Here is a 16,072-nt window from a genome sequence, read left to right as displayed (position 1 = left end):
AAGTTTCCATCCGCTGGCACCTGAAGGGAAATCTAGGACTCTGAATTCATGAGTGAAGTCATATTCTAAACAGAACGAATGGATACATTCTTCATTGAAAACAGAACTTTGTGAAGGAGCATTTTCATTAATATATTAATAATTGTTTATTCAAATAAACTACAGTGAATACAGTAATTTGAAAGTACAGAACAGATTTCAACATAGTATAAGAATTTCTAACAGTTCACGATCATAAAAAGGTTAAAAATTGATGCTGGGGTGAAGCAAGAAATCTTGAGAAGGTATCGCATTGTTAAGATCAGCACAGCTGAAGTGCTGCTGGTGAATTTCTATCAAACGAAGCCATTATCCTGAAGCATGACAAGATTTTTTGTTTCATTTCAAATTCATTAATGCAATTCAATGATTTAATGACAAGAGATTCATTCTGTATAAAAGTTTCACAAAGCAGGATGAATAATGACAATTATTCTTGGTGCAAAACTCCCCCACGGTCGGTGAAATCTGGGATCCTTCTCTTTTTCTCTTGGACCAGGCGGTGAGGATCTGATTGATCAGATCTCTATAAAAGCAAAAGTGAAATTATCAGATTGATTGACACAGGGAACCATGCAATACTGCATGATTCTATGCACCTGTGATGTTGCATTCATTGTACTGATGCATACACGTGCTTGTGCATTGGACAATAAAGTGGACGTTGACTTTGATTTACATTTCATGTGGGCAACTGGCAACAGAATTCTGTCCGAAACACGGTGTCCAATACATTTTCTTGTAGAGCACTGGACTTCATTCTACACATGGACAGAGCATGAAAACCTGCTTAAAGTATATCATCTTCATGGAATACTGGTTTGACAAAAAGTTTAAAGTTCATTTGTGAATGCTTTTTTACCTTTAAATATCCAACATATTTGAAGTAATTTGGCGCAAAGGAGGATGGCAAGTATTATACCTTGAAGTGTAAGAATAAGAGGCATATATTGATTGCGTAGCCAGATACACTTTCCAAGGGCAGTAATGTCTAATATGAGGGGGAATAATTTAAGGTGATTGGAGAAATGCATCGAGGGAATGCCAGAGGTAAGTTTTTTACACAGAGAGATGTAGGTACGTGAAGGATCCTACCAGGGTTTGTGGTAGAGGCGGATACATTAGCAGCATCTAAGAAACTCTTCCAAAGAATGCATGGATCACAGAAAAATTGAAGACTATATAGGACAGACGGGTTAGATTGATCCTAGAGTAGGTTAAGAGGTCAGCACAACATAGTGGGCCAACGTACATTTCCTGTGCTGTAGTGTTCAATGTTCTATGTTCTAATTCATGGAAACCATTCGGGAGCATCTACTGACCTAGACTTACCTTCTTGTCTCTTGTGAACGATGTGACAGCGATAGTGCAGATCCCCAGCAGAGCAAAGAACAGCCAGCGCCCCATGTTCCAGATCATGTAACTGAACAAAGGGGAAGAGATATAGAGTCAGTAGTAGAAGAGAAGACACCTTTGCATTTGAAATATTTACCTCCTGGATCCTCTGTGAAATTAGTGAAGTGGAGCAATGAAAGCAGCAAGGCCAGGGAAGTTCAGCTGGGAGATTAATCTGATGCTGGACTGAGGGAGGGAAGATAACCTATGATCTTCATTTGGCGACATAATTGCCGAAACACGACTGCAGATACTGTATGTTGTGACAGTGGATAATGCAGAAAGATTTAGGAATGGCAGGGAAGGAAATAATGAGGTTGGGTAACGATGAGACTGGGGATAATGTAATGTCGTTGAAATGGTCCGTTGTGGTTAGCATAATGATTTATAACTGTCAGCTGTAACATTGGGTTTAATTCTTGCTACTGTCTGTAAGGAGTTTGTACTTTCCCCCAGTGACTGCATGGGCTTCATCCAGGGGCACCAGTTTCCTCCATTATTCCAAAGACATATGAGTGAGGGTAAGTTTGCTGTTGGTGTGTGATGTTGGTATCGGAAGTGTGGCAACACTTGTGGGCTGCCCAACAAAATCTTTGCTGACTTAGTTTGATGTAAAATGATGCATTTGTCAGGAAAAATAGATGAGGCCTGACCAAAATCGAGCAGCAGAGACAATTTAGCAGTAAATGATACTTTACTAATAGATAATAAAATAACAAGTGATGAGTGGACACAAAACAAGAAAGACCAGAAAATGAACACAGCAGGCAACAAGGTAAACTTTATGCATGGAGAGTGAAGGCCAGTTGGTTTGATGAGTGAACAAGGACTGTGGATGAGAACTGGGTTAAATAGGCTGCAGGTAATGAGTCCAGAATGAGGGGCAGGTGAATTCTATTAGTCAGATGAAGATTGGGAGGTTCCTTTATGAGCAGGCCTGACAGCTTTTCAATGTATGTCTCAATGTACATGTGACAAATATAGACAATCTTGCCGAAAGAAGACACAGAGGACATCACCTTTAGAAGATCGGCTATGAAACCTTGCTGACAGATACTGTATGAAAACTGATAAATGATCCATACGTGTCTTAAGAAGGGAGTTGGGGGATAGAATACACAGATAAATAAGGACAATTTAAAAAAACCTTCAGAAAAGTAACCGGGGATGATTTCAAAAATCTCAGTATCCCTTGGGCACCATGGCATGATGCTATTACGGCTTTGGGATTCAGAGTTCAACACCAATGTGATCTGTAAAGAGTCTGTCTGTCCTCCTCATGGAATGTGTTCATTTTCCCTTGGTGCTCCAGTTTCCTACCAGAATCCAAGGACATATTGGTCAGTTAATTAATTGGTTGTGTAGTATGTCCTGTGATTAGGCTGAGGTTAAAATTGAGGGTTGCTGGGTGGTGCGGCTCAAAGGGCTGGAAAGGCCTATTCCACACTATATCTCAGTAAAGAGAATAAATAAGAAAACACAGTGGTAGGTGTGGAAATACAGTGAATAAGTACAGTGGTAGGGGGAGCAGAAGATGGCGACGTGACGCAGCGCACGCGGCCGCACCAAATTGATATCGTATTTGTGAAGTAGGATGCCGTGCACAATCTTGATTTGAGGGAGATTGCCGTGAGAAGCACGGAGGAACATGTGGAGAAACTTCTGAAATGCCTGCTTCGCTGCCGTTGCTACTGTGCGATCGAGAATCTCCGGAGGGGAAGGCCCCAAATCCTTGGCTTTGCCTATTGCCTGTTGCCAGGGCCGGGCTCAATGCGCTCGGCAGAGATGGTGCTCTGTGTCGGAGAGCTGGTCGGAGGCTCGAAGTTTTCGGACAGTCTCGGAGTTGGACTGTCGTCAGGTGCTTCCAGGGTGCTGCATCGGCAGGTTTGCGGTGCTGGAAGCTCATGGCAGTAAGAGTTTTCTTCCTTCTACCATCTGCGTGAGATGATGGGTCTTTCGAGAGACTTTGAGACTTTTTTTACTGTGCCCATGGTCTGTTCTTCTATCAAATTACAGTATTGCTTGCACTGTTGTAACTATATGTTATAATTACGTGGTTTTTGTCAGGTTTTTTTTAGCCTTGGTTTTTCTTGTGCTTCTGTGATATCATTCTGGAGGAACAAATTGTATCATTTCCTAATGCATGCATTACTAAATAACAATAAAAGAGGACTGCATGTCATCATAATCTAATAGAGGAGTTAAGATCAACAATGTAGAAGGGACTCACTTGTAACACAATGGCTAAAGAGATAATGAAGGGAATTTGCAAATTTGAACATTTAGAGCAAGGGTTCCAACCTTTTTTATGCTATGGACTAATACCATTAAGGAAGGGGTTTATGGACCCCAGGTTGGGAATACTCGATTTAGAGGGTAAATTAACCAAAATATGTAGGAAAAGTAAGTTGATGTAAGCAAGATAAAATTCACTTTATGATGATAATAGAGAAGGAAACAAATAAAAAAACCAAATATGTAAGGGAAAAGCAGATAGAACATAGAACAGCACAGCAACATACAGACTCTTCGGCCCACCATGTTGTGCTGGCTCTTTAAACTATTCCGATATTAATCTAACCCTTTCCTCCCACATAGCCTTTTATATTCCTTTCCTCATGTGCCTATCTTAAATTTCCCAAACAAACTTGTCTCTACCTGTACCTAGAAGCACATTCCAAATACTTGCCACTCTCTGTGTCAGAAACCTACATCTGACATCCCACCTATATTTTCCCCCATAACTAAAATTACGTCTTCTCATCTTAAAGTTCAAAGAAAATTTATTATCTGAATACCTCTCATCACCCTTCTGTCCAAAATGAAAAGCCCTAGCTCACTCAACCTATTGGCACACGTCTATACCAGGTAGCATCCTGGTAAGTCTATTCTGAAGCTTTTACATCCTTCCCATAATGAGATGACTAGAAATGAACTGCTATGCTTCAATTATTAAATGTTTTGGGAAAGAAGATTATCTTTGATCTCAGGCTTGATGCCTGTACAGGAAAATGAGGAGTACTCAGTTTCTAATTCATAAATTCATTGAAGTTAATCATGTCAAAAACAGATTTCTCTCCCAACTGGCTCTGTTTGGAAGCAGTAGTAGTGAAACATCTGTACAGGGAACCTTATACTTTACATTTTATATGATGAAGATTCTTCCCTTTGTGCAGTTGTCATGAATTGTGTCACGGCATTTTCACAGAAATGAATTGGCCCTGTTAAAAGAAAATAAAATTCAATTTCAAACAAGAGAAAATCTGCAGATGCTGGAAATCCAATCAACACATACAACATGCTGGAGGAACTCAGCAGGCCATGCACTATTAATGGAAAAGAGTAAATAGTTAAAGTTTCTGGCCGAGGCCCTTCATCAGTATTTCGGAAATTTCAACTGGTTGTACTTGAAAGAATAAGAGACAGAATTGTTGGACCAATAGTACTTGAGCATGGTGAACCAAAAGTGATCTCTTACTCAATGCACATTTAAAGATTAAAGATGAGATTTACTTGTCACATATACATCAGAGCACACAGTGAAATGCATCGTTTATAAAAACGACCAACATAGATTATGTGCTGGGGGCAGCTGGCAAGTGTTCCATGCTTCCAGAGCCAAAATAGCTTACCTGCGAATTACTAATACCAACCTGTGCATCTTTGGAATGCGAGAGGAAACCGGAGCACCCAGAGGAAACCCACAGAGTCACTGGGAGAATGTAAACATTGGTGGGAATTGGACCCCCATCACTGATCGCTGGCACTCTAATAATGTTATGCTTATTGCACGTGTCCACTGTAAGAAAAATACTGAACTAGAATGGTGTTCATGGAAGGCCACCATGGAGGAAACCACTGTTCTCCAACAAAAAACATCTCAAGTTTGCAAAAGACCACCTGGATGTTCTACAACGATTTTGGGAGAATGTTCTGTGGACAAGTGAGAAAAAAGTTGAACTTCCTGGCAGGAATTCATATTGGCATGTTTGGAGGGAAAAGGGGCAATGCACACCTCTCAGCCTGCTGAACTCCAGCAAATAAAAACCTTATCAACCACTTGTGGCATTCCAGAAATCAGTCTGCTGATCTTTTAAGCAACACATATAAAAGTTGCTGGTGAATATAGCAGGCCAGGTAGCATCTCAAACGTCGACTGTACCGTTTCCTGGAGATGTTGCCTGGCCTGCTGCATCCACCAGCAACTTTTATGTGTGTTGCTTGAATTTCCAGCACCTGCAGGTTTCCTTGTGTCTGCTGATCTTTTGCTCACCTCTGTCCAGAACAAGAACATCTTTCATTAGACCAAAACTGCGTACAACGCTGGTGGCCTGAAGACCAAGGAACACACTGATGCCCGACCAATTTTAGTGCCCGGTTAGATTGGAAAGGTCAGGTACAGTCCTAATTGATGATTTAGGTCATGGGCATGAGAGTATATTGAAGAGGCAGGGCCTCGATTCAGAGAGGATGGAACGATCCTGATATAAACACCAGGCCAGATTGAAAAGGTCAGTGTGTCAGGGCAGGGGAATAGGGATGGACTGATGTGAGGCTAACTGCTCCTCAAGGATTACTCGTCTATGTGCTGAACCGAGGCTGTAGCCTGTATTTAAAGGGCTCCGAGACTAGCTGTGACTGTTTTCATTGCTGTGGACTCATTTACCAGAACTTCAGTCCTGAATGTTATTTGCTTACTATAATTGTTTAATTGATTATGTTTTTTTGAACATTGGGTGTCTGATTGTCTTTTTTTTAATTGGTTCTTTTGAGTTTCTTTGTTCTGTGGCTGCCTGTCATGAGACAAATCTCAAAGTTGTACATGGTATACATACTTCAATACTAAATCTACTTTGAACTTTGGCTCCCAACTGATAATGACCCTGTATCCTTGTAGTCTCATGTTTGTTCCTTTCCTCAAATCTTCTCTCTGAAATTCTTGTCACTGTTGCCATTGAGAAGAAGGTCTCACCCCACCAGGTTCAGAATCAGTTATTAACCTTCAACCATCAGCCTCCTAAGTCAGCCTGGATAACTCCTCTCACTTCAACACAAATCAATTCCACAACCAATGGACTCACTTTCAAGATATCTTTAACTTATGCTCTCAATATCATTTTTTTACTTATTAATAATTTGTTTCTTTTATATTTGCACAGTTTTTCTTCTTTTTGACAATGGTTGTTTATACATCTTTGATGGTGTGTGGTTTTCATTGGTTCTGTTTTATTTATTTGTATCTATTCTGAATGCCTGCAAGAAAGTGGATCTCAGGGTAGTATGTGGTGACAAATGTATATACTTTGATAATTAACTTACTTTAAACTTTGAAGTAGTTTATCTCAGAGGGACTATCTTAATGAATGGCCAGAAATATTACCAGATGAGACACATTCACACCCAGCCAGCAAGAGTCAGATCAGAGACAGGAGACCCTGTGCTGAGAGACTGACGTTTGAACTGCTGTGCCGAAAAGCTTTTCATTCTCTGAAAGGTGGTGACAACATACACTCCATGATCCTGAGTGAAGTTCCAACACACAATATCCAGCACATATCAATCATTCAAATGTACCCCATTGACTATCATAAAGGATCAAAGTCACTTACCCATGCTGTTGACTTCAATCACATTTCTGCAGGTGCTGACACTGTTGGAGATGGACACATTGACCACTTCACTGGACTTTTCTCCTTTAGTATTTGAGGCTTTGCAATAATACAGATGATTTTTGTATTTTATGGATTGGCAATGTAGATCCAGTTTATTTGTGTCAGCGATCTTTGAATCCACAGATGGCGTCTTTTCATACCACGAGTACTGAATGGGAAGGGATCCATGGACAGACTCACAGGACACTGACACAGAGTCCGCACAACTTGAGCCACTTGGTGGTGAAAAACGAAGCAAAGGAACAGACACGGGGTCTGTGGAAAAGAATCAGTGAATATCTGAAAATCAAGCGCATTAAAGACTTCAGCAGGTCTGTATCTCGACCAGGAGCAACCAGTTTGAAATCTCAGCAGCTTATTTACCTCTCTGTGTCTCTGCGTCCTCGCATCTGCCTGAACTGCCATGTCTGCAGGACTCCAAATCAGGACAGCAGGGATGACACTGAGTATGTGTCAGTGAGAAAATCAGAGTTACAATCTCTCTCAGCATCAAGGAGACAGTCTAAAGTGGCACCCAACAGTTTGACGTTGGAATGGCAACGTTTATGTGTGTCCTGGAAAACTCCCCATCATGTGAAAGCAGGAAATTGTCAGATATGTACAAAATGAATGGTGACTTTTGGGACAGAGTATAATTGTTATTGGTTTCAGTGACCGACAGCAGCAAAGGAACCCATGAGTATTGATATTGATATGAAGCCAATAAGAAATCATATGTGACTAGAGAACTAGAAGGACCGTAGGCCATAAGACCATAAGATATAGGAGCAGAAATAGGCCATTCAGTCCATCGAGTCTGCTCCACCATTCAATCATGGCTGATTTATTATCCCTCTTCATCTATTCTCCGGCCTTCTCTCTGTAACCTTTGATACCCTTATTAATCAACCTCTGCTTTAAATGTACCCAATGATTTGGCCTCCAAAGCTGCAATGAAGTCCACAGATTCACCAACTTCAGGCTGAAGAACTTCCACCTCATCTCTCCTTTAAAGAAGATACTTTTATTCTGAGTCTGTGCACTCTAGATGTTGGAAACATCCTCTCCACATCCACTGGGCTTTGCAATACTTGATAGCTTTCCATGAGATCCTCCCTCATTCTTCTAAACTCCATCAAATTCAGGCCCAGGGCCTTCAAATACTCCACATACAATAGGGAGGATTGACTTCATCTAGAATTTAATATCTGGATTTCTTTAGAGTTGATGTACAGAGATTCTTGGTGTACAAGTCCATTGCTCCCTGCAAGTACCAACGTAAGTGGACATAATGGTAATGAAAACATTCTGTACATTTGCCTTCTTCATTCTACATGTTGGAGACTGAGGCTGATAAGGCATTTTGTAGCTTCATAAAATTTTGGTTCGGCCACATTTGGAACATAATATGTATTTCTGGTGTAACACTGCAGAAAAGATGTGAGTATTTTGGAGAGGGTGAAGAGGTTCACTAGAATGTCACCGGGGCGTCACACAGCATAACGGTTACCACAATGCTTTACAGTACCAGCGACTGAGTTCAATTCCTGCCACTGACTGTTCCAAATGTGTTCTTTCTCCCTGTGACCACATGGGACTCCTCCAAGTGCTCCGGTTTCATCCCACAGTCCAAAGACCTACCGGTTGGTAGGTTAATTTTTTCACTGTAAATTTTCTCATGATTAGGCTGGGGCTAAATCTGGGGACTGCTGGGTGGCAATGCTTGAAGGGCATATTCCACGCTATATCTCAATCAATCAATCAATACATATTTATCTGGATTGGAGTGTATTAGCCATGGACATATTTGGAAAAACTTGGTTTGTTTTCACTCGAGTGTAGGAGGCTGAGGGAGGACCTGGTAGAAGTTTATAAATTTATAGAAGTCAGAGATAGGGAAAATAGTCAGAATCTTTATTTCCCAGGGTTGAAATATCAAATAACTGTAAGCATAGTTTTAAGGTGAACAGGGGAAATTTTAAAGGACATTTGTGACACAACTTTTCTTTTACACTGAGGGTGGTGATTGCATGGAACATACAGTCAGACAATCAGATCGGCAGGAGGAAAAGGATATTATCACAATATTTAAGAGGTTTTTGTACAAGGATATGAAAAGGGAGGGATGGAAGGGATATAGCCCAATGCAATACGATGGAATCATGGTAAGTAAACCAAAGAGTCTATTCTTGTGCTGGACTGTGTCCCATGTTTTCTCTAAATCCATTGCTCTATTTCTCACAAGGAATGAGCTGGGTGTAGAGGCTGGCTGCTGGGAAGTAGATGGTCAGTGGGTGCTGGGCGGTGGATTCCTGGAGCACATTGACAGAGACAAAGAGAGTCAGCATGTGGTAGAGGGGGGAGTGACTGGTCCATGAAGCAGGGATGGGTAGTGGGAAAGCCTGCTGTGGGAGAACTGAATGAAGTCTGTTTAGCTCTGGAACTGATTCCCTTTTTATGGATTTCAAGGTATTTAACCATGAGAAACACTTGTTTCTCATCAACCTGTTAATATCAGGTTATTAATTTTGGTCTGAACTCAAACCTCTGACAAGGTGACATTTCATACAGTTCAGAGGCAGGAAAACGTGTTGAGCCTCCCACTGGAAATCAGTGTCCCATCAGTGGGTCAGACTCCGCACTCAATGAGAGCATCATGAGAGAGGTTTCCCCGTTCCTTGCCAACAACCCACAGGACTCTGCAGCACTGTCGAGCCTCAGGATATCCGCGCTGCCCTAACTCTGACCAGGGAAAACAGGAATCAGACATTTCAGTGGAGACATCGTCTATATACGAGAAACCTACCGTCAGAAATTTCTACATAAATGTCAAAGGCTGGATGATTGCCAGATGTTACAATTCCGCATCTGTAAAGTCCTGTATCTTGAGAGACAAGATTCTTCATAGTAACAGTAAATATTCCCAGGGATGTGCTATCTCTGATTGTCGTTCTTCCATACTGTTCACTTTGCCCATTTGTATTCACTAACAATGAGCATTGGCGATCCCACATGTGGCACAAATACTTTGTGTGTGAACGGTACATTAGTGCATAGTGACAATCGATTGTGATCGCTCTTCCCACAACTCCTCTCACTTTATCTTCTGCCCATAAAGCACCTGAAACTGAGGGAGAAGTTCTTCAGAAAATGGACGGGTAAAATCAAATTTACACAAGCAGATTCAAGTTTCAAGATTGTTTAATGTCATTTCCTGTAACAAGTGTAAAGGAAAACAAAATCATTGTTTCTCTGGATCTGATGGAGAACAAAAAAAAACACAATATAAAGAATAGACTAAAATTAAATAAAGTTGTTTTATTTAAAACTGTCGCTGTGTTCTAAGGAATCTGCCACACTATCAATTGGTGTAATTGAATTCCACATTGACTGAGAAGACAACAGCAACGTCCCTCATCTGGTGCTCCCAGCTCTTCACATGTAATGATTTTTATTTAATTGGAGTCATCATTGCCACTGACCACTAATGTCTCAGTGTGTTTCCACATTTCTGAGTCAATAGATTACCGATTCAGTCCCATTCCAGGCAGGTGAGCACAAGATCAGTGGTGGGTAACTTACTGGAGGTGATAGTGTGAGACAGGATCTACCTGAATTTGAAAAGGCGAGATCTGATTTGGGATAGTCAACATGATTTTGTGCGTGGGAAATCTTCTCTCTAAAAATATGACTCATTTGTTTGATGATGGAAGCAGTCAGATTGTGATAGTGAGGAGTGGGTTTTCTGACAACATCGGACTTTATCACCAGTGGTGTACCATTGGGATCAGTGCTGTTTTTTCTTAACCACTGTTATTTGTCATTGATATGAATAGTTTGTAATGATAATGTAGGTAACATGATTAGTAATGTGTGGATGACACTGTAGTGCAGTGGACAGTGGAAAGAGTTGTTTAAGTTTACAAAGGGACCTGGAAAATGATCCAGTGTTCAGCCCCATTACTCTGTGCCAGCAACAACCCCCAGTTGAGCCTGTTCCATCTGCCTGCATTTGACCCGTCTCCCTCTCTTCTTGCTACTACCATCAGGTGGGAGGTGCTGGAGTCTTGGGGCCCACACCACCAGGTTTGTCAGCACCTGGTGATCTGCAGCTATCGGGCTCCTGAATTGGCTTCACTCATCTCAGTGCTGAACTGACTCTGCAGCTGCGGACTCACTTTCAGGGACTCTGTGTCTCATGTTCCACGTGTTAATTGTTTACATATTTTTATTATTTGCACCATTCATCCTCTTTTGCACATTAGATGTTTGTCAGTCTATGTAGTGTGCGGTTTGTCGTGGATTCTATTGTGTTACTTTGTTTTGTGGGTATCTGCAAAAAGATGTGTCTCTCGATTGTTTATAGTGTACAGAGTTTGGTAACAAAATTACTTTAAAATTTGAACTAGGAAAGTGGCCAATGGAACAGGTGATGGAATTGAACTCAGGCATTTTGGGAAATTAAACAAGGACACAACTTACACTGCAGGGAATGAGGTGTGCAACTACATTGGTTCCTGAAAGTGGCAACACAGGTGGACAAAGTGTTGAACAAGGAGTATGACTGGCTTACCTTCTTTGGATGGTGCATTAAGTACCATTGGAATGGCATGTTACAGCCAATGTTCCCTCTAATTTGTAGTAGCCAGTGTGCGTAAAAATCTTATGTTGTGCAATTTTGTTTCCTGTGACAGAAGTATGTGCGCACTGAATGCACACATGGGACAGTTTATGTAGGTTTACAAAATACTTGACATGAAACTGCTCAGAATAACAACAAAATAACATACATACTGAAGTCACACACACAAAAAATGCTGGTGAACACAGCAGGCCAGGCAGCATCTATAGGAAGAGGTACAGTCGACTTTTTGGGCCAAGACCCTTCGTCAGGACTAACTAAAAGAACAGACAGTAAGAAATTTGAAAATGGGCGGGGAAGGGGAGATCCGAAATGATAGGAGAAGACCGAAGGGGGAGAGGATGAAGCTAAGAGCTGGAAAGTTGATTGGCAAAAGGGATACGAGGTTGGAGAAGGGAAATAATCATAGGACGGGAGGCCTAGGGAGAAAGAAAAGTGGGGGGGGGGAAGCCCAGAGGATGGGCAAGAAGTTACAGCGAGAGGCACAGAGGGAGAAAAAAGAAAGGAAAAAAGGGGAAAGAAAAAAATCATAATAATGATAATAATAAATAAATAAATAAGGGATGGGGTATGAAGGGGAGGAGGGGCATTAACAGAAGTTAGAGAAGTCAATGTTCATGCCGTCACGTTGGAGATATTTACTTTTTATCATATTTAAGTCACTCAGTTATTTTTTCTCTCTCCGATCTTTGGCATTTACCCATTCTTTGTAAGCTCTATCTCGACTAATAGAACTTCCATCACATTGATAGCTTTTGATTCTCATTAACATATCCAAATGACATTTACCTAAACAGTCTCTCAGCTTGTCTTTGAGTTGATTCATTAGGCTAGAACCTCGCTCACAGTCCGCACTACACGCAAGAAAGGTTCCCCCAATGTCCATCAACTGTGCAAGGTTGCAAAACTGTTCATTTTGAGGTACAAATGCCACCATTTGAGAAAAGTTTGAAATCGGTTTGGATTAAATTGTTTCTCGCGTGGAAAATTTGAAATTATTAAACTGTCTAAAGATTACAATATTTTCAGCTAGAAAATCATGATATTTTAAACATAAGGTATTAACTTGTTCATCGTCAAAAGTGAAGTCACAATCTGCAATTGCGGAGAAATCAAAAGCCGATCATTCTTGTACCTGAAATTTGATCTCCTCTGAGTTTGATCGTTTTCGCTCTTGCTCATCTGCACTCAACCGTAACATGCGTAGCACTCCTGTAACGGGTAATGACGGGTTCTGTTGCCTGAGCTTTTATACACCGTCCAAATGTGATTTACTTGCCAAATGACACTTCAAAAAGTTAAGTTTCCAAATATCATCCCATTATTTCCACTAGCAAATTCTCCAGCAACTTTTGCATCACGACAATACAAACAGATTACTCCAGTTTCCGAATCACACATAAATATTTCTTGTAGCTGAACGTGCATGACCTCATGAGCTTTTGGTGTAACAGTTTCTACTATTTTGTTAAGCCATTCAACTTTAAACAACTTTGCAGTTCTTTTGCGCTTCATGCCCTTCACTTCTTTTGAATTCGACATAGTGAATCAATATTTTTTCCAACAAAAATTTAGTAAGCTATCTACAGGATTTGAAACAGATCTTTGTAAACTTTCCGATAGGGACACTGTCCGCCAAACATGGCTGCCGCCGTGATGCAGCTGTAGAAACCGGAACAGGATAGGTGAGGTGACGTAAATTAGTGATGTGCATTGTGGTATTTGAAAAACTGACTAACTAGTTAACAGAAACAGTTAGCTAAAAGATTATTTTCAATAAGTATACTTATTAACTACTACATTATTTTAGGAAGCTAACTTTTTGTGCGCACATTAATTTCCTTTGTGAGCTGGTTGAAAAATGTGTGTGTGCGTGGACATGGGCACAGCTTAGAGAGAACTATGGTTACAACTATAAAGGACGTTGACAAGATAATCACCTTGCCTATGCTGTGCAGTTCCAGAGGAAGAGTGTGATTAAATTAGAGAAGGTACAGAAAGCATTCACAAAGATGCTGCTGGAACTGGGGCGTCTGGGTTATCGATAGGTTGGAGCAGTTTTCCCTGAAGTGAACAGAGCTGGGGATGACCTTATAAAGGTTTACAAATTAAGAGGTGCAAAGGTATGGTGGATAATCACGGTCTTTATCACATGGTAGGGGAAATGACAAACTAGAGAGCATCGGGTTAAGGTGAGAGGGCAGAGACTTGGAGGGGCAGTGTTTTCCACACAGAGCAGTGCAGTGTGTATGTGGAAAAGGCTGCCAGAGGAAGAGCTAGAGGTGGGTACACAAACAATATTTCAAATAGATTTGTACATTCATGGACAGGAAAGCTCTAGAAGGATACCAGCCAAATGTGAGGAAATGGGAGAAGCTCAGGAAGACACTGTGGTCAGCGTGGACAATTTGGGCTGAAGCACCTGTTTCCATAGCCTATATCTCTATGACTCTGCTGCATCCTCTCTAAACTGTAACATACTTTTGAAAGGTTAAAATCAGAATTCTATTTCATTGCATTGGTGTGACAGTTTATTGGATTACAGCCAATCATATTGCAGTTCAATTTCAAATTTCAAAGTATATTTAATGTCAAAGTATGAATACAATATACAGGCTTCAAATTTTCTCTTTACAAGGAGCCGCAAAACAAAAAAAAACTATAGAATCCTTTCAAAAACATTGTTAAACACACAATGTGTAGTAAAAAAATAAATCATGCAAAGAATAAAAGAAAGTAAATAAATTTGGAACTGAAATTCACAAATGTGTGTCCACATCCATAAAGCCAGTCATCAATGCAGCCAGTTAAGGAGCCGTTAGTTACAGGCCACCGGCTCAGTTCAGCACAGAGACAGGTAAACCTCGTGGAGCAGCAAACTGATGACTTGCCCATCCTTCGCATAGGATTGACATTCCTATAATGTTTTACATGGATTTTTAAAGCTTATTACCCTGTTCACAGCCATGAAATGCAGCAGCCTTGTTCATATCTGACAATAGACACAAATAGAAGGTCTGGGTTCCCTTCCTGTATCTCAAAGTGAGCGAGGTATTTTAATCAGCAACCTGAAACTCAGTTCAAGTAGTCAATGATTTACTTGAACTGTTCATGAACTTCTAAAGATAGTGATGACCATAAGACAATGGGACCATAAGACTATCCACACGATCAATGTATCTCATCATCTGATACACCTCTATCAGGTCATCTCTCATCCTCTGCCGCTCTAAGGAGAAAAGGTCGAGTTTATTCAACCTATTCTCATAAGGCATGCTCCCCAATCCAGGCAACATCCTTGTAAATCTCCTCTGCACCCTTTCTATAGTTTCCACATCCTTCCTGTAGTGAGGTGACCAGAAATGAGAATAGTACTCCAAGTGGGGTCTGACCATGGTCCTATAGTGCTGTAACGTTACCACTTTTCTTGCATCTTTGGAAATGGCTCTATTCCTGTTTTTTTATATACGTTTTTTTTCCTTATCAAGGTTCTTTGGAAGACTCTGACTCTGACTTAGGATATTTGCGGAAATGGGACCCACTATCAAGTCCTTACGACCGGCCGCTTTTTGATATCCCAAGGACGTGGCCTGGAAGACTAGCCTGCATTCAGGGTGCCGGATTTTTGTGTCTCTGGGGACATGCTGATTCTCGGCCGGTGCCCCTGACTGAGGCGTCTCTGGAGAACATGGAACATCGGGAGCAGTGGGTTAGCTGCTGGCTGTGTGTCCTGAGACCTGAGCCCTGGGGCCGACCCTCTGGGCACCGAGCTTGGAAAAGTGACGCAACAGCCATTTAACATTATAAATCAACGAGTTGTTTGTTATATGTTCCCTCTCACTGAGATACGGGGAGACCCCCTTTTCTCTTAGTTGGGAGACAGAGACCCTGCAGTATATCGAATTACTGGGAGGAGTTGTCTTTGGGGTTCTGCAAGTCTGTGTCTTTATTGATGCTTTGCTGCATGTTTGAGTGCTCGGTGGAGGGTGTTGGTGCTTTTTTTGCTCATGTGGGAAGGAGGGGTGTCATTGCCTTGCTGCTGCTTGTGAATGGGAGGGGGGAGCTGGGGGAGGCTTAGGGGTTCTAACGTTTAACTGTCATTCATTCTTTGGGCCACTCCTCTGTTTTTGTGGATGTTTGCAAAGAAAAAGCTTGTTCTTAGTAATGGACTCCAACATCTTCCCAACCACTGATGTCATAATAACTGTTCTGTAATTCCCTTCCTTTTGCCTCCTTTCCTTCTTAAAGAGTGGAGTGACACTTTCAAATTTCCAGTGCTCTGGAACATTCCAGAGTCTTGTTCTTCTTGAAAGTTCACCACTATTGCCTTCATAACCTCTTCAGC

General features: G+C 41.2%; 1 protein-coding gene across 1 annotated transcript in view; it reads right to left on the bottom strand.

The window, feature by feature from the left end:
• Positions 1-224: 224 nt before the first annotated feature.
• LOC140209410 (uncharacterized) overlaps positions 225-16,072 on the bottom strand; it is a 183,371-nt gene continuing 167,523 nt past the window's right edge. The window contains 5 exon segments of the mRNA XM_072277655.1: positions 225-565; positions 1,372-1,462; positions 4,577-4,655; positions 7,044-7,361; positions 9,892-10,212. Of these exon segments, the coding sequence (XP_072133756.1) occupies positions 470-565; positions 1,372-1,462; positions 4,577-4,655; positions 7,044-7,361; positions 9,892-10,212 (905 nt within the window). The 3' untranslated portion in view covers positions 225-469.

This window comes from Mobula birostris, chromosome 14, assembly GCF_030028105.1.
Source record: "Mobula birostris isolate sMobBir1 chromosome 14, sMobBir1.hap1, whole genome shotgun sequence".
NCBI lineage: Eukaryota > Metazoa > Chordata > Chondrichthyes > Myliobatiformes > Myliobatidae > Mobula > Mobula birostris.
The sequence above is the reverse complement of the archived record's forward strand: the minus strand, read 5'-3'. Positions and strand labels throughout refer to the sequence as shown.